Below are 23,943 nucleotides of genomic sequence, written 5' to 3'. Positions count from 1 at the left end.
CCAAAACACACCCATCACCTCTCCCGAGCCAACAGAGCCCTTCATTTGTGCATGTAATCCAACCTTTGTGCCATTATAGTGCTGTTTCCAGCATTCATCCGTCGCTGCCTTATTTCCCATCACCTGCAAATTCCACAGCGCCAGCCCTGACTGTCTGCTGGTGACATTCCTGTACGGTTACCTCCAGATCTCCTCCTGTGCTGTGCCCTGCTCCCAGACCACCTTCCTGAGGACAGGGCACCCTCATTGGACCAAAACTCCTGAAACATGCTGACCTGGCTATTCATTGGGCTTGACTCTCTTCTACACAAGCTTCCACAGCTTATCAGGGTGTCCTGCAACTGTGAGCATCTTGGATTGCAAATGCCTTTGCTTTTCTGTGTTGGAAGTGCCTTGCACATTGTGAGCACTGACAAAGCCAACTGATTAGTAGATTAATTGGGCACCCTGTGGTACACAGGCAGCATTACACCCTGCAGCTGAGATCTTGAGAGAGTCTGCTGGCAGCAGATCCCTGGCTTGTTACTTTAAGCCTGTAGTGAAACGTGGGAGAACCAAACCAGACAAGCAGTCCAGCCAAGGCAGCGATCTCTCTCTCATGACCAAAACCACACATTTAACAGAGAACATAAGGATCCCTGCAGCATCTTGGTGTGGAAAAATTCACCCGGTCTCTGCTGGTTCCAGAACTGCTTAAGCACAGTGAAATGGATTATATATTCCTTCCAAATTTGTTATGAATGATAGTAACTCTGATATTCTTTGTAACTGTCTAAATGCCCAGTTTCTTCCTGCATCTTATTAAGTTCTTGGCCTCAAATAGTCCTCCAGCAACAAGTTCCACAATGTATCTGGTGTTGGAAAAAACATCATTCCACATATTAGTTTTAAATTTCACTGAATCTCCCTTGTTTGTGTTCAGAAGGCTTCTCCATGACCTTCTCTGTACATCTTGTAGCTTTGGATCATTTCCACTTACGGGCTGAATGAAGTAGGTGGTTATACTAGGGCACAGCTCCAAACCATTGCGATCCTTCTCAAAGCTCATTGCTTGTCAAACGCTACACGCACACTTGCAATTTTTCCTGCTGACATTGCAGCCACCCAACCTTCAGAAGAGGAACACGGCAAATATTTAACAGCAACAGGTGTCAGATAGGAGTGATCACAAGAAAGAGAGAACATGCCAGACAGCTGAAATGATAGAAGATAGGAGTGCATGGGTCAGGAGAAAGGCTCTAAGAAGAGATTGGAATAGGTTGACTGTCCTTAGGCATTTGTAAACACTGTCTATACTCTCAGGGTTACACACCTTCCCTGATAACCTTCTGAGCGACCAACACCACTTCCCCTAATGCTTCATCTGGCATCCTGTGATGAACTTGCCAACAGTTTCACAAACAACAGCAAGGAAACCAACATCTGAAGCAGGCACTCACAGATGCACTAGACTTGCAGTGGCTCTTTTGGTCATAGAGTAGCAGCATGAAAATTAGCAGGATCTTGCCCAAAAAGGATCTTTTCCTCTGTCACCTCCTAAACCAGCTCTCTGGCTGCCCGGGCTGTCTTGAGCAGAGTAAAGCACTCAGAAGGAAACGGCTGGCCTAAGCTCTTCTGAGCAAAATTACCCTGGAAGAAGCACGTGCAACACTGGAGATACACTGCAGCTAGTAGAAATGTCTCTTGGGCAGTCATTATAGCACGTGTGGCTTGGAGGACATATCAAAAGCGTAAAAGGAAAAAAAAAGTGTAAAATGAAAAAGCAAGTACCTTGTTTTTAAGTTACTGGCAAAATGGGACGTTAACTGCATTTTCGGGCATTTTAGACAGCAAGAGTCTCAAAGGGAGTTTGTTGTGAAACAGAGCAGAAGCAACAGTGCTCAGTGCTCACCCTTTCATCCAACAGCTCCATGGCTTGCATGCTCCCCTGATATAGGGGAGATCCGGTCTCCCACTTCACTGTGTGGATTTGAACCATCACCTCCCTGAATCCCTAGGCTACAGAAAACCCCGAGGCAGAGCCATCCTGATAAAACTGGACCAGAAAGGCAGAGACTTCAGAGTAATTGCACAGGGAGTGCAGGTCAGTGCAGGAACTCCCACTTCCCTTCTGGTGCTGCAGTTCATGTCACCTATTAACTTGTGACTTTAGCCTGAAAAAAGGAACATAATTCACTTCAGAAGTGTCAGAACAAATCACATCAATGCTTTGGATGGAAAACACACTTCCCTTGTATTAATTCAACTAAATGCATAAAAGTTTTGTGTTGGCCAGAACCGCATCCTCACCAATCAAACCATTTGTAAAAACCAGGCAAGCCCCAAGCAAGCTGACCCGTTCCAGTGAGCAGCAGGACCAACAGACCTGTTACCTTCTCACTACTGGATTTTCTGTGTCCTTATGAAATCTGAAGCTCTGTCACTGTTCATTATGCCTCCCCTCGACATGGATTCTCCTGCCAGAGAGAGGCATCCATGCACTCCCCAGGAGCTGTGCACCCAGTGAGGCAGATGCCCAGTGATAATTCACATTTCCAACTGCTGCCACTGTGTATTAGAAGTGGACCTCAGCAAGTCCCAGCAAGCATGAGAGAGGCTGGGGTTTGCTCTGGTATTCCTGCTCACATGAAACTGCTGCTAAAAGCAGAAGAGAAGCCTTCCTGCTGCAGCCCCTGGAACCAGTTCTGCAGCCCAGGGTGAGATGGCACAACACTCTGAGCCCTGTGAACAGCAGCTCCCATGCAACAGCACAAGGACCTGTCTTCTCTGCATCACCTGGAATGACTTTGTGCCCTTGGGACAGACCTGACACACTCCCAGAGATGTCTTGGGACACGTACAAGCTTGTGAGGTAGATATACCTTTAGTGTCCTGTCCCAAGCCCAGAAAACTGGCTGGATCCAAATCCTTAACCCAGCAACTGAAATAAGGACCTGCCATCCTCCTCTTCCTCCTTTGCACCTGTTTATCTTCTCACCTGATCAATATACAGTTATTTTGTGGCAGCTTCTCACCAAGTCTCTTTTTCTGGCCGCATGAAGCGTGTCCAGGTGCATCTGCATTCTTGGACAGGCCACACACTGCAGAGGTAGCACTGAGTTTATGCTTTATTTTTGAAAGCCTGTCTTTCTTTTAAAATATATTTGATGGTGGGTTTGAGGGTTATTTCATTGCAAGCCTCAGGTGACCGTAGAAATTATTAGATCATCACTGGTTCTTTTCTTGCAATTACTTAAAGTTCTCACAGGTGTAGAGATGCATAAAAATTATTTTAGACTGATTTTCACCCAAGTTATACCCCCAGGATCCATTTCCGCTGGTGGATTTTGCTAAAATTTGGTTTGTGCAATGCAGAACATCAGCATCACCAGAGATGCCCTCATCAGGCCCCTCGGGGATGACAGCCCACAGGCCCCTGCTAACCTGCAGTGATGCAGGAGAGGCCACACCATCATCTTCCTAGGTGGACCAGCAGAGCAGCAATCCCTCCATCAAGCACCTTGAAGGCAGCCGGCACAGCTCATAAATCACAGGTTCTTTGTCCCAAAGCATTCACAAAACTAAGGGCAGAAAAAAGGAAATAAAATCTCTCCTGGTCTGTGTTCGCTAAAGCAGAAACTGAACCAAGGATTCAAATTATATGCATCAGTTTAGGTCTATTGATTCAAGAGATGACTCAACTTCAGAAAGTCTCTTGCTCAAGGTTATGGGCTGTAGCAAAGAAGAGCTCTGAGCACAGGTTTTCTTACATGAAAATACACCTTAGCCACCCTCCATCCCTTTTTTCAGTGTGCATTTTTGTAATTTTGTCTTACTTAAAGCACAGTAATCTAAAATGTAAATGCTTGGATACCCTGCCAGACGTTAGATGCAAAGTGTCTGTCCAGGCCATCAGGCTCTAAATTACTAATTACAAAGCACTCCACAGCATAGTTCATGAGACTGAAATAAGGGCCCCATCGGAAGCCTTGCACTTACTAGCACAGAACTTCAGGAGTCTCGAGAGTAAATGTGAGAGAGATTGCTGGATAAGGGAGGAACAATCAGCAGTCCTCGACTTTTCTGCGGAAAATCTCAATCTTATGGACCCAGGGGAACCATCAGATTTGAAAGAGTTAGAAGCTGTTTTGCTGTGCTGCAAAAAGCCTACTGAAAATAGAAAAGCCATCTTCTCCTGAAAGTTGTGTTTCCTGGAGAACACGCAGAACACGGAGGTCCATCAGGAGACTGAGGGGTGGAAAGATAAACGAGACACACAGGATGAGCAGGCAAATCAGGCGAAAACAGAAGTGCCTCCTTTGCCTGATGGCTAGTTTCCAATCATAGATATATTACAAAAGGAAACCTTTTGTGTGTGAAAACATAACATCCAGCTGATCTCCATGCTATCAGGGCACAGCTTATCCCTACGAGAGGAAAAAGAAGATCAAAGGAAAAGATCAAAGGAAGCAATTTTCGATTTTAAACAGAGTCTTAACACAACAGAAAGGAATAGTAAGAACAGCTGAAAGACACTCAGGGTCTGGGAGAGATGCCTTGGCCAAAGGTATTGCAGTGTTTTCCATATTTGTCTGCTTTATTTTTAAACACTCAGAGCCTTTGCTTGATCAACACTTCCTTGTAAAAGAAGGAAGCAGAGAAGGAGAGAGGGGCTGTGGGGACAGAGGCAAATGAGGTTGGAAATTGATGATCTTCCCAGCCATGAAAGTCAAAATTCCTATTTGAAACCAAATCCTCCTGGAATGCTACATAGGCATGAGGGAAAAGGGGAGGGAAGGAAAGAAAGAAGATTTATTACTTAAGCAGAACTGAAATTCTGATGAGAAAAAGGACTGTTCAATCCATGCCCGAGTGTCAACAGCAGATCTGAAACTAGGTTTGTCATATTTCCCTCTCCTTTGCACACGTTAATAAAAACACAGGGGAGGTGGTTGGGGTTTTTAAAGACAGGGAAGAAAGTCACTGAAGTCCCTTGATCTTATGAAGCCCTGAACTCTTATATTCCATTTATAGCTCGAGCTGGAATGACATCCCCCTTGATTAGCAAGCTGTCCAATCCAGCTGCATGTGTCAGGACTGTACGAGGCACTAAGTGAAATATATATACACCCTTATAGAGTTTAGCACGTCGGGTCCACCTCCAGGGCACAGGCTGGAGCTCATTCTGACCACTGCTCCCCTCCTGGGAATCACTTTTAAGGGTTTGGGTTTTTTTTTTCTTAAGGTTTTTTGGGGGGCACCTTTACTTTCAAGTTTAAGCAACACAAAATGGCACCAAAGAAGGACGTAAAGAAACCAGCAGCAGCAGCAGCACCAGCACCTGCGCCAGCACCAGCACCCGCGCCAGCTAAACCAAAAGAGCCCGCAATCGACCTCAAGAGCATCAAGGTAAAGGGACGGACGCGTGCTGATTGTGGACCCAAAGCGCTCCCAAAGGGGCACGCTCGCAGAGTCCCTGCTGAGACCTGCAGGGAGATGTTGCATGTGTGTGGTTCCGGTTTGGGGACCGCGGTGAAATGAATGAGTAGCCTCAAGTCAATGGATTTGTTGACCTGCCTAAGCTTTTGATTGTTTCAGTAGCTGGAGGGGTGTAAGGGCATGGTGCATGATTTAACACAAAGAGTGAAGTCTGGTGATTTCAAAAGTATTTTGGTGTGTGGCCCTCAGAACTTTTTACCAAAATGGTATCAGTCTGACCTGTTTGGTGAAGCTAAATTTAAAAGAAAAAACCCAAACCTCCCCCAAACTCCTAAAGTAAATACATGAGGACAAGAAAGGGTTACTGAACCTTGAAATACAATGTTTTCCCTTAGCACTGTACAAAAACTAAACCTTGTTTTTCAGTTTCCTCTCAAATTCCTTTTCAAACGTTTGCAACCACCTGATGACCCTTTGGTCATGTGTTTTAAAGATAAGCCATGCAGATTCTCAAAAGCAGAAACAAAACACAACACACTTTTTTTTAAAAAAAGGAGGGATTTGGCAGTTTCATCTATTTTCTTTTCATTTGCTTTGTATAACAAACATGGATAGACACCATGAGCTGAAAAGCCATGGATGGAAGCGTTTCAAGTAATTTCCTCTCACCTTTACGCATTTGCTCAGAACTTGCTGCCAATGGAAAACAAAGAGGAAGAGTCTTTTGGAGGTTTCCCTCTGACTGTGCTTCCATTTGATCTCATACTGCCTTTAGATGCTGCATGCCAACCAACATCACTAATCGTGGCCTTGACCCTTCAAAGAAAACTCCTCCATGTTGGAAAATTCTTTACTTAAGAAAGCAGAGGAGGTTAAGCAGTTAAAGAGATGAAGAGACAGACCAGTTTCTCTGGGTAGGACTATAAATAGTTATTCTCCACCTACCTGACAAGCTGATTGGTCCCAGAACCAATTTGCTAAATTCTACATAAGGAATCGTGCCTATTATGGAGAAAAGAAGGAGTACAAAGACTCCTAATAGGACCTACTCATTTTCATCTCGTGATGACTTCTGTTTCGGGTGTCTTAATACAACTAGTTCCAAGATCATGACCCATTTAGTGAAATTTCCTCAAGTTTACTTTAATTTTCACAATCAGTAGTCAGTATTTTTCTGAAACAGTATGTAGCTCCTGGTAAGATTGAAGCTGAACTCACTGGCCAAGCCAAACGAGAGCAAGAGGAAAAAAAAAATTTGAAATACTTTGAGTGATCATAGTAAAGGCTGCATGGGAAGCCCACTGTTTTAGAGAACACTGAAAATTAGATTAGACCTCACATTTCACTCATCTCCAGAGATGAAGGAGAATGCAAGCTAGATTTCCTACTGAATAATTTAATATGATTTGATGGCTTTCTATGTCCAATTCATTAGGAGAAAATAGAATTTTGAACTCCAGGAATCCCAGCCAATCTATCTTTACATAGACTTAATAGTATATTACCAGCTAAAACAGGGCAGGCAGCAGTCTGAGGCATCTCCGCAGGTCACTTCTTCACCCAGATAATTCTCTATAATGGTAGGAAACACATGCTGGTAGCACAGAGACAACGCTCCAGGTTTTGTCATATTCAGACTGAGAAAAGAAGATAGTCTACCTAAATTCTCTTTCTTTTGAAAGATTATATCAGACAAAATATTTTCCTCTTTGAAGGGGGGAAAAACCTGGGCTAGTAAGATAAAACTATTCTTTTAGCACCAATGGCAGCATGTAAGCATTACTATTCCTGTCTGCAAATAAGCGAAGATACAAGCAGCTTGATGGAGGTTACAGGACCACCCTGCAATGCAGTGGGTGGGGGTGGCACAGCGCCCTGCCCTGCATGCTTATCACTAGTACACATCTTTCTACAAGTATCTCCCCTACTCTTTCTCATGCCCTTACCAGGCAAGGAGCAGGGTGCCTTGGAGGTGCTGCAAGGGTGGATGAAGCCCCGACCCTGCCAAACAGTGGGGGAGTCTACCCAGTCACACAGCTATGGCCACAAGGTGATGCAGAAACCCATGCTGGTCGTGAGGGTGACACACATCCCCTCTATTCCTGACCTTCCCCTCTCGCCTGAGACCCAACATCAGTCAAGGGCTGCCCAGGCAGACCGTGGCACCTCCAGTGCTGAGCTCTTCGAGAAGAGCTTGTTCCTGGTTGTTCCACCAGGAACAACCGTGGTGTCTTTCATCCTGCCTCAGAGCAGGAAGCAGACAGCCTTGGAAGGTCCCAACCAGCCACCCTGTGTTATTCTTTTTCACCCTCTGAGACCTCAGGCAGTGAAGGGAAACAACTTCTAAGGGATTTGCCTGGAAGATGTAGCAGAGTCAGGAATCAAAGTGTTCTGAGTCTTAGCCCAGTCCCTTAATTAGCATTAATTAATCCTGAATCCTTCTGTTCAACCAAAGCCTTAGTATAGGAAAAGGCGCAGCACCATTTCCAGCAAAACTTTGGAGCTAAGGAGTACTTAAAACTAAGCTTTTGACTGGGACTTAGCAAATGGGTTGTCAAGCATTGGAACAGGCTGCCCAGGGCAGTGGCTGAGTCACCATCCCTGGAGGTATTTAAAAGATGTGTAGATGTGGTGCTCTGGGACGTGGTTTAGTGGTGGACTTGGCAGTGCTAGATTAACAGTTGGACTCAATGATGTTCGAGGTCCCTTCCAACCTAAACGATTCAGTGAATGATCCTGTCCTGGGGCTCTCTGCACTGATTTACCAGCCATGGAGTTAAAGCCTCCAGCACTTTGAGCAAGGGCATCATGTGGGCTCCCCTCTACTCCTCAGGGGAATTAGCAGCCATGCCAGAGCTTGCTACTAATGAGAGTTGACTGGCGATGCCAGGCTGCAGCACCACAATGATCTGAGGAACCACACAGCAGGCAAACACAGAAAGGCTTTGTTAGCTTATATAAAGACATCCAAGCCCCTTCTAACTGTTACAGCTGGAGTGGGTAAGGGTAGAGCCACCGAATAAGGGTTTACACTAGTCAAATAAGCCATATTTGGCAGTGCACTTCATTTTAAATTGGCAGCAGAGATCATAATGTTCTCTAAAACAAACAAGAAGGTGGGTAACAAACATGGGTAGTGATTCTTTTGGTGGTGTCCCTCCTCTCAGACACCCTGCTTTGCCCATCTTCAGGGAATCTGGTTTTCTGAGGTGCATACTTTTGGGATGCACGCTTTGAAAGTTAGACTTTTTCTTTCCCCCCCTCACTTATGAGGTCTCAAGCTGGGTTCTTGCAAGTGCAGGCAGCCCAGAATTGCCTGTCACCATCAGAAGCTGTGACAGGCCTTTCACCCTTTTCTGTTTGTTTTTTCCCCCCCCTCACTTTAAACGAACCCAATTAAAGCAAATACTTGCTGATTTACTGGTACTAACAGCAGCTGGTATGGGATTTTCTATTTCTCAGCACCATCTATTGACTATATTATAAACTGCGTAACAGGAATACCCAACTGCTAAAGACTCAAACCTCTACACTCAGCCCTTTCTCAGCTCACCTTAGATTACAGTACAGCCACAGGAAGAGAGTTAAGGCAGGAAGGAAGAATTTGGTTTTAAATGGAAATGTAAAGACCCTTTTCCCCACTACTCAGGGTAAAACATGAAACTCAGTCTGCTTTGCACAAGCTTTTCCAGACCAAATTTGTATCTCCAATTTTCCTCATTACTAGCATGGCCTGGATTTGAACAATAGGTACCAAAGGTTAAAGATTAAATCATAACTAAGATAAGAACAGTGTGATGGATGCATCTGAGAGTTACCCCCAGGAACCAACCATGATTTAACAACCGTATGGCTCATTTTCTTAAGAGATCCCAAGAATTCTGTAGTTAAAACTGGCCAAGGACACTCACAGAAAGATAGCTGATCTGTTTTGCCAACTTCCTTCTCCCATACAAGCCTGAGTGAACAGAAACGTTGAGTTGACAAACAGCACTACTATGGGTCTCTGTCTGCAATAACTGGCACAAGACATTAACGATGAGGACATCTCACGCTTGGTTTTGCAACTGAGGCAGTGGGAAATGGATAAACTTTATATCGTCCAAGTCAGTTTAATTTAGTCCCTATCACCAACAGGAAAAGCGTGGGGTTTTTTTTTTAATGGAAATCTAAGGGCCCTTCCCAGCACACACAATCAGTCCTTGGACTAAGGCCAGGTTCATAGCATTAGCTGCAATGTTTTGGGATCTGGGTGCTGGAGATGCCAAGTGCAGTGCTGCATAGGCTTCTGCTCTGCAGGTGGTGCTCTGAACGTGTAGTACCCTGATCCGGTGTCACACCAAGCCCTGGGCCCTGAGGATACACCTGAGCATCCTCTCTCAAGCAGAAAGAGAGATTGGGTTCTTGCAAGTGTCCATGGCGCAAGTGATACTCATTTGGTACACAAGGCTTCCCATTCTAGTGTTTAAGACTGAAATCCCAGAACACCAATTATGCCATGCCCAACTGTGGATAAGCTACCTACATCTTTAGGGGAAAAATAATTACAAGCTTTCAACTAGTAAAGACTTGCTAAGGCCTCGTGTAACTGTGTGATGCATGATGAAGCCTGCTGCATGGAAGCACACCTGTGTGACCGTTTGGTTTTAGATGCAGAGCTCTTAAGGCAGTAAAAAGTGTTTCTCCAAGTGTCCTTAATGCTGATTACATTCACTACTCAAGTAGGTCATCTCTGAACAGACATTGTGTTGGATATAACCAGAGAGAGAAACTCACTCAAATGCACTGACAGAAAGCTTCTGGGCTGGAGGGCAAGCAGGACCGCGAGTGTCAGCTGAAGCGCTCGGAGAGCTGTTACTCTGCAGACAAACACCACTCGAAGCTGTGGAGTGACAACAGGAAGGAACATTAACAGTTCCTTAGTTCATAGTGCTCAGGGCTTTCTTAGGAACTGGCAGGTTTTTGCCTGAAATTTTTGGCATGGACCTTCAGATTATGCCTGATCCAGCTCTAGTGATGACTCCAGAACGGTTCCCTAGGACTGATATACCCATTGGACAAGGTCACCAGTCCCAAGTGTCCCTTCAGATAGAAAAGGGACATGCATAAAAATGACTTAGGCACCCTTACATCTCTTGAGGCTATCTGACACCATCCAGACCAGCTTCCTGCTACTGCTTTGACCACTGAAATATGGCACCATTCGGGATCAAGTCCGGAGCAGAACAGCCCCTTGACCCTGTGAACCCCACCACTGATGCAGTGATTTAGCAACTGCCACTGATGTGCGTCTGGCATGGGCAAAGCGATGCATAAAGGTCCAAGTTACCTGTCCTGGGACATATCAGACTCTGCTACACAGCAAGACATCCCTTTGGGACACTGCTGAAAACCAGAAGGAAAAGCAAACAGAAAAGCCACCACTTAGTTCTCTTTACAAAGCTTTCAGAAGAATTTTGCCTCCTTGTCTTCCTAAAGTGCTGCTAAGCAAGGAGTCCCTCAAAAGTAGAGACTGTCCATATATATTAGTAGACACTTTTTCTTATGTATGCTAACCTGAAAAAGTATTTGGAAAAGAATGATTTTTTTTGTTTTGTTTTTACAAGATCCATACTTACTAATTCACAGCTTTGGCAGCATCTAAAAAAGACACTTATAGCCTTTGGAGGGTCTGGAGAGTGACAAACTTTGGTAGGAACAGTGGAATTTAAAGCAAAGAATAACATACAGCAGAGAAGAACATTTCAAGAGCTCACAGAGTAATTTCAAGTGTTAACAGCAGTTGTGTGGCAGAACCTTTCCCCACCAACTAATAAATCCAAACAACCCCACAATATTTCTAAAATACCACTTTAAACCCCCTTAGAGCATAAAGAGACTGTAACAGATAGGAACAAGATATTTGAGTTTATCTTACATAAGGCAAGAAGGTGACTAATTTAGCCAATGACAAGTAAAGAAAGAAGGTGCCTGTAAGGAGATATGAAACACCCAAGCTGGAAATTTGCCTCCACTTCACTGAGGCTTTATTATCTCTTGTACCCATTGCCAAAAAGCACTTCCAACTGGCTGGTTTACCACATAGCACTTAAATGTCAAGCAGCAATAGTTCAAATCATGTTAATACTCTAACACTGCCGCTGGGAGGCATGTTAAAACAACAAATCCCTCCAAGAGCAGTGCTCCAGAGCCTCACATTTCCTGGCACATCCTCTCGATTATACGCATTCATGCAAAACTAAAGGCAATTAGAAAAAGGGGTACTTTTAGAAACGAGCACAACTGAACGGACTTCCCTCCGTGAAGCTGATGAAATCTGCTCAAAATGGTGGGATCGACAGTGCAGCTAGAGCACATTTCACTTCCAGACGTTTCAGAAGGGCACGTTAACTAAACAGCAAGGCTTCTCCAAAAGTTTTCACAGGACTAACTGCGAAGTTACAAGCTTTAAAAGTAAACAAACTGGAAAGTTACACAGAATGCTTAGAAAAAGTTCAAATTCATCTGCAGCTAAGTCCATTAAAGCCAAAGATACTTTGAATTATTCTTCCAAACCTGATGGTATCTCGCCCACACAATTTTCTCTCCTATATTAATGGGGGTCATTTCTGTTCTTTCTTCAGTTGTATTCCCAGGCAGCTCTGTTCTCAAGCAGAGCTCTTTCTCAAGAGCTCATCTGCTCCTAATGTCTCTCTGCCTCATAAAAGACATGAGGCTAATCCATCAGGCTGTTGATTCTCACTTACATGAGAAGCAGCCTCTCTCAAATGTGTGGCATCGATTGCACAAGCTGTCGAACTGGGATGAGGGGCGGGAGAATGACAGCCTGCTTTTCAGAAGGGTTTGAGACCTGTAGTCCTGCGCTCAGTGATGTCTACTGGAAAACGCATGCAGCTGTATTGATCAAGGAGCAGGCATTAATGGTGAGCAGATATCACAAGAACTGCTGTCAGCACAACCCTAGCTTATCTCCACCCAAAAATAAAAAAAAGCCCTCTAGTTCTGAATAGAAGTCTAAATATACAATGAGTATCCTAGGGGACTATCCAATTTTCTCCTCTCCAATTTCCCAAGACACCTGATATGTTCTCAGTCTCTTCTACAGAGACAGTACCTTGAAATATCTGGTGACTCTCGAATAAAATCCTAAGATGATTCCCTTCTCTGTAATTCACCCAAATAGAAACAAGCAGATGGAACAGCTGAATGCTTTAACTCCTAGCACCATCTTTTCCCAGGGCTTTTCACCCTGTCCAGACATTTATGTGTTTACAGTGAGCACAAAGCAACTGTCACTCAGCACAGCTGTGCTCAGCCCTGGTGCCCACCAGCCTAAATAGATAAGCACACCACCACGTTTCAAAGGTCAGGGCCCTAAGGCCCCTGAACCAGGGAAAATGAGAAATCAGGAACTTTGGTAATAACTTGGAAATAAAGACTTGTGTGGATTGGGTCTTCTGCTTAGCTGGTGATAACAAGTTGCATACTCACCCTGTGTAACTAGGATCTAGTTGAAATGCCTCTATCTAGCAACAGGATGACTGTAAGGTGGTCACAAGCTGTACCTGGAAAAGTCTTATTCTTAAAAGAAAAACAAACAACAAAACTCACCCCAAAACACGCCACTCTTTTCTTTGGCACAGATAACCTTCTGGATAACAACTTTATCCATAAATAAGGGCTAAGCCAAATTAGAGAAAACCAGATCCTTCTGGTCTTTCCACATGTTGGAGTGCCTTCAACCTTACATTATTTCTGCCAGGTGGGGAAGGCAAGCAACCATTGTTTCAAACAATCTCCCTGAAATTTCAACATCTTCCCTAAAGCCCTGAGACTCATCGTGTCCTCTGACAACGCAGAGAACACTGCCAGGATCAGAACAAAGATCAGATCACCGCAAAATACTTCTTTCTACCTTTTGAAGTTTATGAAAGCTCCTTACAGAATCAGAAATCGTAGCTTTAATTTCTTTTAAAGAGCGTTTGAAATATTTTCTATACCGAGGCCATTTGTAGGTGCCCTTGCTCAAAGCAAGTAGCATTTTAAGCCTCCAACAGACCCTACTGGCTTAAGGCAGGGTGGTTCTTTACTCAAGTGAATGCAACATGCCCATGCTAGAATATTTCTCCCCATCAAAACTGTGTCTAGGGAGCCTTTATTCAAGAATCAGGAATAAAACAACAGGCTGATACGGTGTGCTAGTATTTCCTCATCTAAAGTCTAAGCCAAAGTCTTGCATGGTCAAAAGATCAATCAGCTCATACGTAGACCTCTCAATTTATACATATTTGATACCCGGATTAGCCATCTGGCTTGAACAGGCTATCAGTTTTCTACACTCAAGACAAATGCACCCCAGTTATTTTCTGCTGGCACCTAATGTCTTTTGGGATGAGTTTTGTTGTAGCCAACCATAGAGCTTATCTGGAAGCAAGCAAAAACATTCAAGAAAATCAACCTAAGTTTTCCTTTAAAAAATATATCATTTTAAATCCTGTTTTCAGGGGAACATTTCCCAGTTGCTAGCACTGAAGAGCAAGAGGCTAAGGGCAGAAGGAAAATTCCACACAAGGCAACACACGGCATTGACCCAGGCAACATTTCAGCTCTGCCAAAGTCTTTAGAAAGCTCCTCTGCTAATGCATTGGGACCGATGGCCAAGATCCATGTCAGCTTTCTCAGTGCCCACACTCCAGTCCCAGCCAGTATGAATGAGGAGGAAGTCTGCACTATGCTAAACTCATGTTAGCTAATTGAGACAAAAGCATCAACCCTCTTTACTATGCAGTCACACCTGATCATGGCTACACTTTGTCTCGAATATACCCCTGTTCCCAGAGGCTAAGAGATTACAAGGCAGAAAAACAAAAAGTGAACGATTGGCAGTGGAGTGTTTTTCATATTTAATATATTTTCCAGATATTTCTCCAAAAACGCAAATAATCTGTTTAGACAGAATGTTTTCCAGCTAAAATGGTGAGCTTAGAAAATTCTTTACAGTTTTATCTTTAGTTTTTAAAACAGGAGGTAGGAGGTTAATGACTTAAATCCAACTATTTTGACCTATTTTATTGTTCAGTTAAAAAAAACCCCACAAACCAAACAGTAAAGTCTGCTTGGATTTGATTCTTTCTTTCAGAGCCCTCAATACACTGAAGAGAGACATTTACAAAGGTTATGTGTATCTTCAGGGTAACTAAGCGAGCTACAGGAGAAAATTTCCCTCACTAGTCACGTTTTGTCATTAGAAAACCAGGAGCAGTGAATGCTTAACAAAGGAAATCAATATAAATTAGAGAGGGGGTTTGAGTTTGCAGCAGAGAGTCTGTTGCCACACAACCATTCCCACCCCAGCTATCTGACACTCAACCCAGTTGAGGTGACAGTGAAAGGAAAAAGTGTGGAACAAAGTTTTCTAATCCTTTTACAATGTCCCACAGCATCAGTTTGGAGGTTTGACCTGAGCTCGAGGATGCTACATGGTGGGACTAGATCTTTGCTGCTGAAGAATCTGCAGCCTCTACCTCCTCCAACCTACCTAGAAACTCCCCACTTTTAGTCCCACCATGACCTCTCCACTCTGCAACACAGAAGTACCCCTTTCTCCACCATTAACAGTCAGCATTCCAGTTCACAAAGCTTTTGAGGGCCTTAGCATCTATCACAGCTTCTCCCTTGCCTCCACATCACAAAAACCTCAGCAGCATAACCTCTCACCGCACCATTGAGCTCTGAACCTGGCACACTGGTGCCCTGCCTAACTCCAGTCCTAGAGGAAGAGTGTCCTAGGGAGCACAGGCTACTATAAATAAAAGTTTCCTACTGCCCTGCAGGGCACATCTTCATATCAGCTGCTAACCTAGCAACATAGCTGGATCCAAAACACACAGAATTTCTCCCTTCATGTTCAAAATTTGGAAGAGGTGACCAGTGCAGAGGAAGAGCTTTACAGTCAGCCACCATCTCTACCAACAGGTTAATCTTCTGCTCAATGTCAACAGCTGGATCCCACCATGCAGACAAAAAGCAGCACCACTCCTCTGATGTTGAGCGCTGTATTATCCACGTAAGTGGTTGAGCAAAGCCCAGTGAAGGTACAAGAACCCTCCAGCTGCGTCTAACACACAACTTGCAAGCCACGTATAAAACCAGCCAGCTGGGCAAACACGTGGCACCTCTCACCCTCATCGCTGCTTGTTCACTGACTTTATGGCTTACTGGAGAAACAGAATCCTCCCCTATAAGGAAGTCTTGGTAGGTCTGGACAAGGAATATCCCCTCTTGACAGTATGGACCCAGAAAGTGCTGACATGAATCAAACTTACTGCTTGCCACTCCCTGTCCCTTTCCAGCCTCCTAAAAATAGCCATCGTAAGATGTCCATCAAGACATGGAGCCTCCTGCCACTTTGCCCTAAGAAAGTTAAAGAACTCGCCAAGGGGAGGGACCGCTTCCTTCTGACACCTAATCCAGGCGATGCCGTCAGCACTGCCACATAAATAAGAGGAAGGAAGGCCAGGAAAGCAGGACCACTCTCGAGACCTCTCAGCTAATCCCTCCTGCCCGTCTGCTGCTCTGCTTTTCCAACTTGCAACCATGGTGGGTCCACTGGAAAGCTAATGGTTAGCAGCCAGGCACTGTATTTTACATACGTAAATCGGGCTTCTCGCTCCAGTTAGTTCCAGGGGGGAAGCGCAGTCCAGAAGACAGTTTAGGTTTGCTTGGCTTGCCTCCTTAAACCTAGAGGATCGAGCGAGGCTTTCCAGTTAGCCTCAAGTTCTGCACCAGGCAATGGTAGACGTGTGGCTCCTGTAGCTTCAGGCAGAGGGTTACAGTCTGCTAGCGCTGTCTGTTAAGCATTCTTTTTTAAATTTATTTTAAATTGGATGCAACCTGCTAAAGTGGCAAAGGAAAATAGTAATATTGTAATATAAGAAAAGATCATAATTTAGTACTATATGAAACAATGTACTGTCAAAAACTAATTTGAAACACAAACTTTAACGGATTGGTTCAATTTCTGTGTTAATGTAAAAAAAGCTGATTGTTAAGCAATATTATTTCAAATGGTCTTAATAAAATGGGTCTATACTAAAACAGTTAGAGACCTGATGGTACGTTAATGACTTTTTTACTAGAAAGACTTTAGATTTTTGTTGCTTCTAGCTACAACCCCAGCTTTCCCTGAGATGCAGAATTTAACAGAAGCTTCAAGGATAGACCTGACAGACCTGGTGATGCATTTTTGACAGGGGAAGCTGCTAGTTTAGATTGCTATGGCCTAATTACAAGACAGATGTGAGAGCACCCAGCTACTTTATTCTATTTGCTTTCTCTCAGTGCATTTTCAGCAGTACTAGTTCTCTTTTTCTCTCTCTTTCTTCCCAACTGCAGTCCTTCACTCCTGACCAAATTAGTGGTAAGTGAAATAAAAGTTAAACTTGAACAGGGGGTGGAAGGGGGAACATAATGGCTACCAAATGCTAAATATTCACTAGTCTTAACAGCTCTTTTGCTATCCGCATTACTTCTGCGCACCTGACAGGCTACGTTTTTGCTGTCTTGGAAGATGACTTATGGATTGAGCTGGATGCTTTAGAAAACAAACAGGTTCTCCCCCAGCCCCCCCTTCCTAAGCTATTTTTTGTGATTGATTTCCTTCCAACAGATCGAGTTCTCCAAGGAGCAACAGGATGGTAAGTTACAAGAGAGCCGATATGTTTTATGTGTACGTGGGTTCAGAGAGGAGCTACAGGCTCAGAAGTTTAACCTTTACAAAAGGATGAGCTAGGACTTTAACTAGTGGTGTAAATCACCACACTCTTGACTTCGGAAAAGGAGTGCTGCCTTATACTGAACAAGAATCTGACTGTAGATTTACATGTAATTTATCCGGGTGCTTACGTGCTGCTCAGGCTGAGAAGTTTGTGCCATGGCATGAAGAGGAGGGAGGCTGGTGGTACCAGCTCTACTCAGTTGTGCTCCCGTACCGGCTGTTGAAAACAGGTCTTGCATTTGAAAGTCATGGGAGAAACAGGCAGATGAAGGACAACAGGAGGAAGGAGTGGGCTGAAAGTTTACCTTAGCTGCGGCGATACTGAGATTTTACGCAAACAGAAGATGCAAGAGGCCTACGTGCCACTTTTGCCGGGAAGCATTGCAGAAGGGGAGGAACAAAGGCTGGTTTACTGTCAACACATTAATGAAGCATGGAAATAGTTAGCAAATAAGTGACTTGTGTAAACTGCTGCTTATAAACACAATAGTCTGGAGACACTGCAATTCTTGAGCGTCTTGCTGTATTCTCTTCTCTGCTTCACAACCCACCAGCAAGTTCCAATTTTTGTTTTTTTCTATTTGCTAGAAAGATCCGATTAAAAATTCTGACATGAACAAAAATCCCCATTGAAGCTCTGGAACTCTTAGTTAGAGGGTTTTAAATATCCCAAGAGATGAATTTGGGCTATATTAAATAACATAGGTTTAAAAAAGTCAAAAATTCAGTAGCAAGTATAGTAGACTTTTCACTATGGACAGAGTATTTAGAATGGAAGACACAAGGATTTACTAGAAATCCAGAGGAAGATGAATAGCTAGAAGCAGGTCTTGAGAGAGCCCTAAAGTTCCTGAACACCAGCCTGCTGTGGGCTACACCATGAAAACAACAAGGAGAAGTATAGGGCAGTAAGACTGGAAACATTTCTCCTATGGTCCAAACACTCCTGGTCAAGGAAAATCATTCGGACTCTTCCTCATTTTTTAATTCTAAAGCTTTTACAAAAGAGATGTGAGGGTTTATTGAATAATGCCTTTGATTCAAAGCTGCTGGACATACAACAAAACAAAATGCACTTTTTCAGCTTCCCTTTGTGTTTCAGATCATCCAGCTGCTGTAATGCTTCAATGACTGATCCAAGCAGCAGAGCAATTAAAAGCTACTTGAGAGGGGGAGAATTTCCCAGGAACAGAGATGTCCCACCCTCAGTAACTATTTCCATCCACACAGGCTGACGCACCAGCAGCTGGGTAGTACCCTCCTCAGAGAGGGATTTTAGACATGCTTATTCCAGCAGAGGTATAAACTAGGATTAGCTATATTTAAAAAAAAAGAAAACCCCACTGCAAAGATATATTGCAGTTAAATGCATGCCTCAGAGAGAAAAATAAAATCAGGCCTTTTCTCCGAGCTGGGGAGCGGTGTTCAGAACCCAGGGAACATAAAACTTCATGGGATTTACAAAACAGAGAAACTCTCCTGATGGCTTTGCTAATAGCAAACTGGCATTGTTTTATACCTCGCTCTGGCTAGATGTCATTAGTTAATCTGATGGAAGATCAGATCAGATGGTATAAATCACTGCAGCTCTATTGACCTCAGCTGCTAGAGCAGGAGCTGATATGAAGTTGGTATATTGCAAGGGGAAGCTCTACACAGGTCCAGAAGGCCTTGATTTCATACCGTGCAATAAAAGCTGTAAGGAGAGAGGGTAGCAGTAAAGGTTTATAGGTGTCTCACATCAGACAGTATGAGGATCGGTTTCAGATGTATTAGATTACAGCCCAGCAGTCCGACATCCTGTATCAGCACTTTTACTGGGTGCCAGCAACTCCTCCACTAAGGCAGTATATGGATGGCTAAAGCAAGAACCTAAATCCCTCTCCATCGCACGTCCCCAGCACAAGATGAATGAAGACATGATTTGAAATGTGGTTTATTACTCCTACATCTGCCTCAAGGCACAAAGAACATTCCACCTACACGAGCTATGAAACACAAAGCCTGTCTAGCTGCTGGAAGCGCATCACAGCCAAGGGAAAGGCATTTCAATTGGTTTACTTGGAGCTAAATCACAGCATCGTCAGACAACGCAGTGGGGAAAAGATCAACAGCCCAGTCCAAGATGCTCGTGACACATGAGGTTCAAAGATGGCTTTTTAGCTGGACCCTTGACTTTTCCCTCCCTCCCTTTCTTCTAAAAATATATTTCCTTCTTCATTGCAACAAATACTCTACAAAACCTGAAAAAATACAGCAAGATGATTAACATGGATCTTCACAGCGGAAGATGAAGACTGGCAACGCAATGAAGGCAGCCATCTGTGCTGATTTTTGTAGGAGAAACGTCTGTATCCCAAGTCCTTGGTCAGCAGTGAACATTGATCACTTGCCACCACTGAAAGAAGCAAAATCTCAAAAAAAATCTGGACACGCACTGGAAAAGCCGGATACTCACGCGTCTGTAAGAAAGGACAGACTGCAAAGGGCAGAGAAGGAACAAACATGGGTGGAAATGTCATTGTAAGGCAACTTTAAGGGAAGAGAAAAGCAGCAGCATTTGAAACCCACCTTCAAGATTCCCATTAGCACTGTATAGTTGAGATGCTGGTATTGCAGGCAGGACCCAGCGAAGTAGGCAGATGTTTTGCACTGTTAGGTGCTTTGACAGAAGAGTCCCAGTCCTCTGGTGAGAGAAGGTGGAGTGGATAACATCTTCACCTTCCGCTACTATGTCATGTAAAGACACCTGTTCTTGAATGGCAGTGTTCGTAGAAAGCTTGTCTTTCCCCATGCTCGAAATAACTATGGGGTCAATCACAAAGCTATTGATGGCTATTAGAGCCAGGAAAGGTATGAAAGGTAGATACAAAAGTTTAAAAATAGTGAAACCAAAATGTCAGAGGGGAAGAGTTTTTTCTTGGGATTGTGGGCCAAGGATTCCCCTGGCTACCTCCCCCAGAGTTGGTGGAACAGTGCCAGGAGACAACAGGCTCACGTCTTTGTCAATACAACGTGTCAATAGGAAGCTGCCTGACTCAATTTAACCGTTACTCTTCCCTTGCAGACTTCAAGGAGGCCTTCCTCCTCTTTGACAGGACTGGTGATGCCAAGATCACCTTGAGCCAGGTTGGTGATATCATCCGGGCGCTGGGGCAGAACCCTACAAATGCTGAGGTCAACAAGATCCTGGGCAACCCCAGCAAAGAGGGTAAGTACCCTGCAGTCTTATGGGCCTGCCTTGACACTAGGGAACTGTAATTAGGCAACATCATTAGTCACAGCAGGAAGGAGAAGAGCTTTTGCTCTGATGGAGGCTAAGGGGGACTCTGCAGCAACAGTACACAGAATTTCTCCAGTACCTTTTGAAGAGGACGATGGTGGTGATAGAGAATACAGTGCTTAGAAAGAGGAAAACCTTCTCCTCAGGATATGGAGAATTCTCTGTAGGAACCATTTTGCTGTCCATTTGGTGTAGGTGCAACACAGTCATTACTGCTCACAGTCCATTTGTGCCCCAGCCCTTGCTGCGGAGCAAGCTGTAAGTCTGTTTCTAACAGCTGATACTCAGCTCTCCAGGTTCTTCCAGTGCAGAATCTTTTCCACAAGCTAAGACATGCTCTGGAACTGGAAACCCACCTGTATAATTCTGCTGACTGAGGTGGTCTGCTCAAAGCTCCTACAAACCTGGGCATGCTGAGGTGAACATTCACTATTTGTTATAGCAGCCACTTTCTATTTCCTTTTCTCCCTAAACCAAATGGTAAATACTGAGATAAAAGAAATGGTAAATACTGCAGTCACCTCCTTCTTACAAGGACCTAGCCACAGGTGATCCACGATTTCAGTCATGCAGAACCATATTAAGATGGGCTAAATTATATCCAAGCCCTCAGGCCTGGTAAAAGCAGCTCTGAGGAGCAGTTCAGAAGACCCAAGTTGAGCACTAGCACCAGCATGAGCACCGAGCAGAGGACTAACCCAGAGGTGAGACTGTGACAGTCCTCTAACCCACTGGACAATTCTTATTTTTTAATTAGTTTATTATTTTGCTAATAATATCTGCTACCACATCCAAGAGACCCTGAAGAGACCAGTAATATGTCAGCAACCTCAGGGGCTTGTCTAAGCTGCAACATCCCACTCTGGTTACCTTTTCCCACTGGTAGGGCTCAAGATTTCTGTTTTCCTGTATTCTGTAGTTCCCCACTCCTAAAAATCCTTTCAAAGATCAACTCATACGGCAACTTCCCTTTCTAAAAGAAAAATACAACATGCACATAAGCATATAAAATTATGTGAGAAGAGGGCTGGAGCAAGGATGTGAAAACTAACTTCCACAATAAGAGAGAATCCAGATTCTGCAAAGGAACTACCAAACCCTGAGGCAAAGACTAGAGTAAAAGATAGAAAGAGGTGTGCAAATGAGGTGGGAGGCTCTCCCATATTTCAAGGCAGATATCCCAAAAGAACACAAATAGAAGTGTCTAGCATGTAGCAACCAGTGCTTTCTTTTCAGAGATGAATGCCAAGAAAATCACTTTTGAAGAGTTCCTGCCCATGTTGCAAGCAGCTGCTAACAACAAGGAACAGGGAACCTATGAAGACTTCGTTGAAGGTCTGCGTGTCTTCGACAAGGAAGGCAACGGCACAGTCATGGGGGCTGAACTCCGTCACGTCCTGGCTACTCTGGGTAAGGGATTGTCACCTCCATGAAACTTTAAAAATTGCTGCTGTTTGAAGGCATGAGAGAGAGAGGAAAGATATTCTAGCCAGTTTGGAAAGGTAGGAGGCTACAAAGCCAGACAAGACTCTGGGTTTCCTAACTGGGAATCTACGAGGAAAGCAAACAAAACCCAGTAGAAAGACCAATGGAAAAGGTTTGGTTTATTACTTCTGAATTTGGACTAGGTATTAAGAGTGCCTGTTATTTGAGGAATAAAGAGAAAAGGCTGTACTCCTCCATGATGTAATGCACATGGACAAAGGTAGATTTGCTACATAGTTTCTTTACTCTGTAGGAATAACTATAATACCTGTGTCTACATGCACATGCAGAACTTCTAAAGAAAGTTAAAATTAATTAAGGTCAGTTCACATATAGGTTTTTCATTGCTAACTCAGAAAATAAGGTAAGCCTTTGGAAAAGCTGTAGAGTTCAGCCTCAGCTGTGTGTCTGTGGAAGGATTAACTCAGCTCTGTCCACTCTCCAGGTGAGAAGATGACAGAAGAGGAAGTAGAAGAACTCATGAAAGGTCAGGAAGACTCCAACGGCTGCATCAACTACGAGGGTAGGTGCAAGGGCTCAACACCCTCACCCTGCATTTCTTCTCTCAGTTTCATTGTGGTTGGCTTTTACCTTCTCAGGCAAATCAATAAGACAAAGCTACAGCTGAATGAGGCTGAAAGGCCCATGCATGAAAACAACTGTTTCAACGTGCTTAGCCTGCGGTCAGGCCACCCAAAAGACTAGATTCAGCCACAGCAGAGAAGGCTACTTGGGTCAACACCAGATCTCTAGACTCTGACCTTCTGCAGAGCAGTTGCAGTGACTGGAACCAATCCTTAGTCTAAGTGCTCTATTCGTGAGGCATTTAGTCTTACCACACTTCAGTGGGAAGAGAACGTGATTTGTAGAACATTAAACACTTACAACTTTCTATCACACTGTTGGGTCAAATCTGATCAGGAACAAGTGTTTTTAATGCCATGAGCTTATCAACAGCTGTTGTTTTTAAAGCTATTTGCCAAAGTAACATTTGCTGCTCCTTCTAACTAGCAAATCTGTATTTTCTCCACAGCATTTGTAAAGCACATCTTGTCTGTCTAAGTGGGCTTCCCCGGATACCAAACGGTATGTTCTTCTCATTTGCACACTTCACCTTGTCTGTTTGCTATGCTTGAAGGCTTCTGTAGACCCACGGCCAGAGAGAGGTTATGAAACCAACGTGACAGCATCTCCCCAGTGATACAAATAGAACAAAATGAGACCATTGTCTGAGAACAAAGAAAACAGGAGTGCAGATTCCTGGCTCTTGTTCACAGCTCTATAACCGGTTGAAAAATGCGTTTGGTGGATTTTGCAAACATACCCGAAGTGTGAAAAGAAACGCTCAGTTTATTCCTGAGTATGGAAATGTTCAGGCTTAAATATCACCCTCGATCTCTGTTGTCATACAAAATTAGAGTTTAAGCTATGCAAACTGACAGTCTGAGACATTTATGCTAGAAGCCCACTGAAATTTTGTTTGTTTGTTTTAAAAAGGAATTCAAAGTAACACTTGGTGATAGTTTGTAGATTTCTCTAAAGAGTAGCCTAAATATTTGTGTGAACTATTGAGAACAGCTCTTCAAACAAAATAATCCTCTGAAAAAGAGTATTCTAAGAGTCATGATCAGTAGTTAGAAGAGGGCTTCAAAAGTACCCGTTTCAGCAGTTCTTCTGCAAGCAAGAAAAAAAACAACCCTCCAACCTTGATATGCTGTTTTGTTCAAAGAAAAACCCAGCAGCAGTCTTTGAAATGCAAACATAAAATATCATGGATCTGTGGGCTTATTTGAACTGTTAGTTATTCTATCCCACGAAAGACACATCCCCAACTCCTGTATGAAACAGCAAACACCTCAAAACAGAAATCAGGTGTTCAGTTTGTCATTTTGCAAGCATTTCTTCAGCTAACATTGACTTAAGTCCAACTCTCCCATTGCTTCCCAGAACAAGTCAAATTCAGAAAGACCAGATGGTGCTT

The 23,943-nt window shown here is 43.8% G+C and overlaps 1 protein-coding gene across 1 annotated transcript; it reads left to right on the top strand.

Annotated features, from left to right (window-relative positions):
• Positions 1-5,268: 5,268 nt before the first annotated feature.
• On the top strand, positions 5,269-23,024 carry MYL1 (myosin light chain 1). The gene is made up of 6 exons (XM_009982394.2): positions 5,269-5,388; positions 17,087-17,114; positions 20,262-20,405; positions 21,714-21,887; positions 22,408-22,485; positions 22,996-23,024. The coding sequence occupies exons 1-6, from the start codon at positions 5,269-5,271 to the stop codon at positions 23,022-23,024; spliced, it is 573 nt and encodes a 190-aa protein (XP_009980696.2).
• The last annotated feature ends 919 nt before the right edge of the window (positions 23,025-23,943 follow it).

This window comes from Tauraco erythrolophus, chromosome 8 (assembly GCF_009769465.1).
Source record: "Tauraco erythrolophus isolate bTauEry1 chromosome 8, bTauEry1.pri, whole genome shotgun sequence".
In the NCBI taxonomy this organism is placed as follows: domain Eukaryota; kingdom Metazoa; phylum Chordata; class Aves; order Musophagiformes; family Musophagidae; genus Tauraco; species Tauraco erythrolophus.
Note: the sequence above shows the minus strand (reverse complement) of the source record. Positions and strands in the feature narration are given on the sequence as shown.

What these genes read in the sequence shown, in the direction of transcription:
- MYL1 (XM_009982394.2), top strand. Translation starts at nt 5,269, where the DNA reads ATGGCACCAAAGAAGGACGTAAAGAAACCAGCAGCAGCAGCAGCACCA. An exon ending in TCACGTCCTGGCTACTCTGG is followed by an intron (nt 21,888 to 22,407) that starts GTAAGGGATTGT and finishes TCCACTCTCCAG; the next exon opens with GTGAGAAGATGACAGAAGAG. An exon ending in CGGCTGCATCAACTACGAGG is followed by an intron (nt 22,486 to 22,995) that starts GTAGGTGCAAGG and finishes TTTTCTCCACAG; the next exon opens with CATTTGTAAAGCACATCTTG.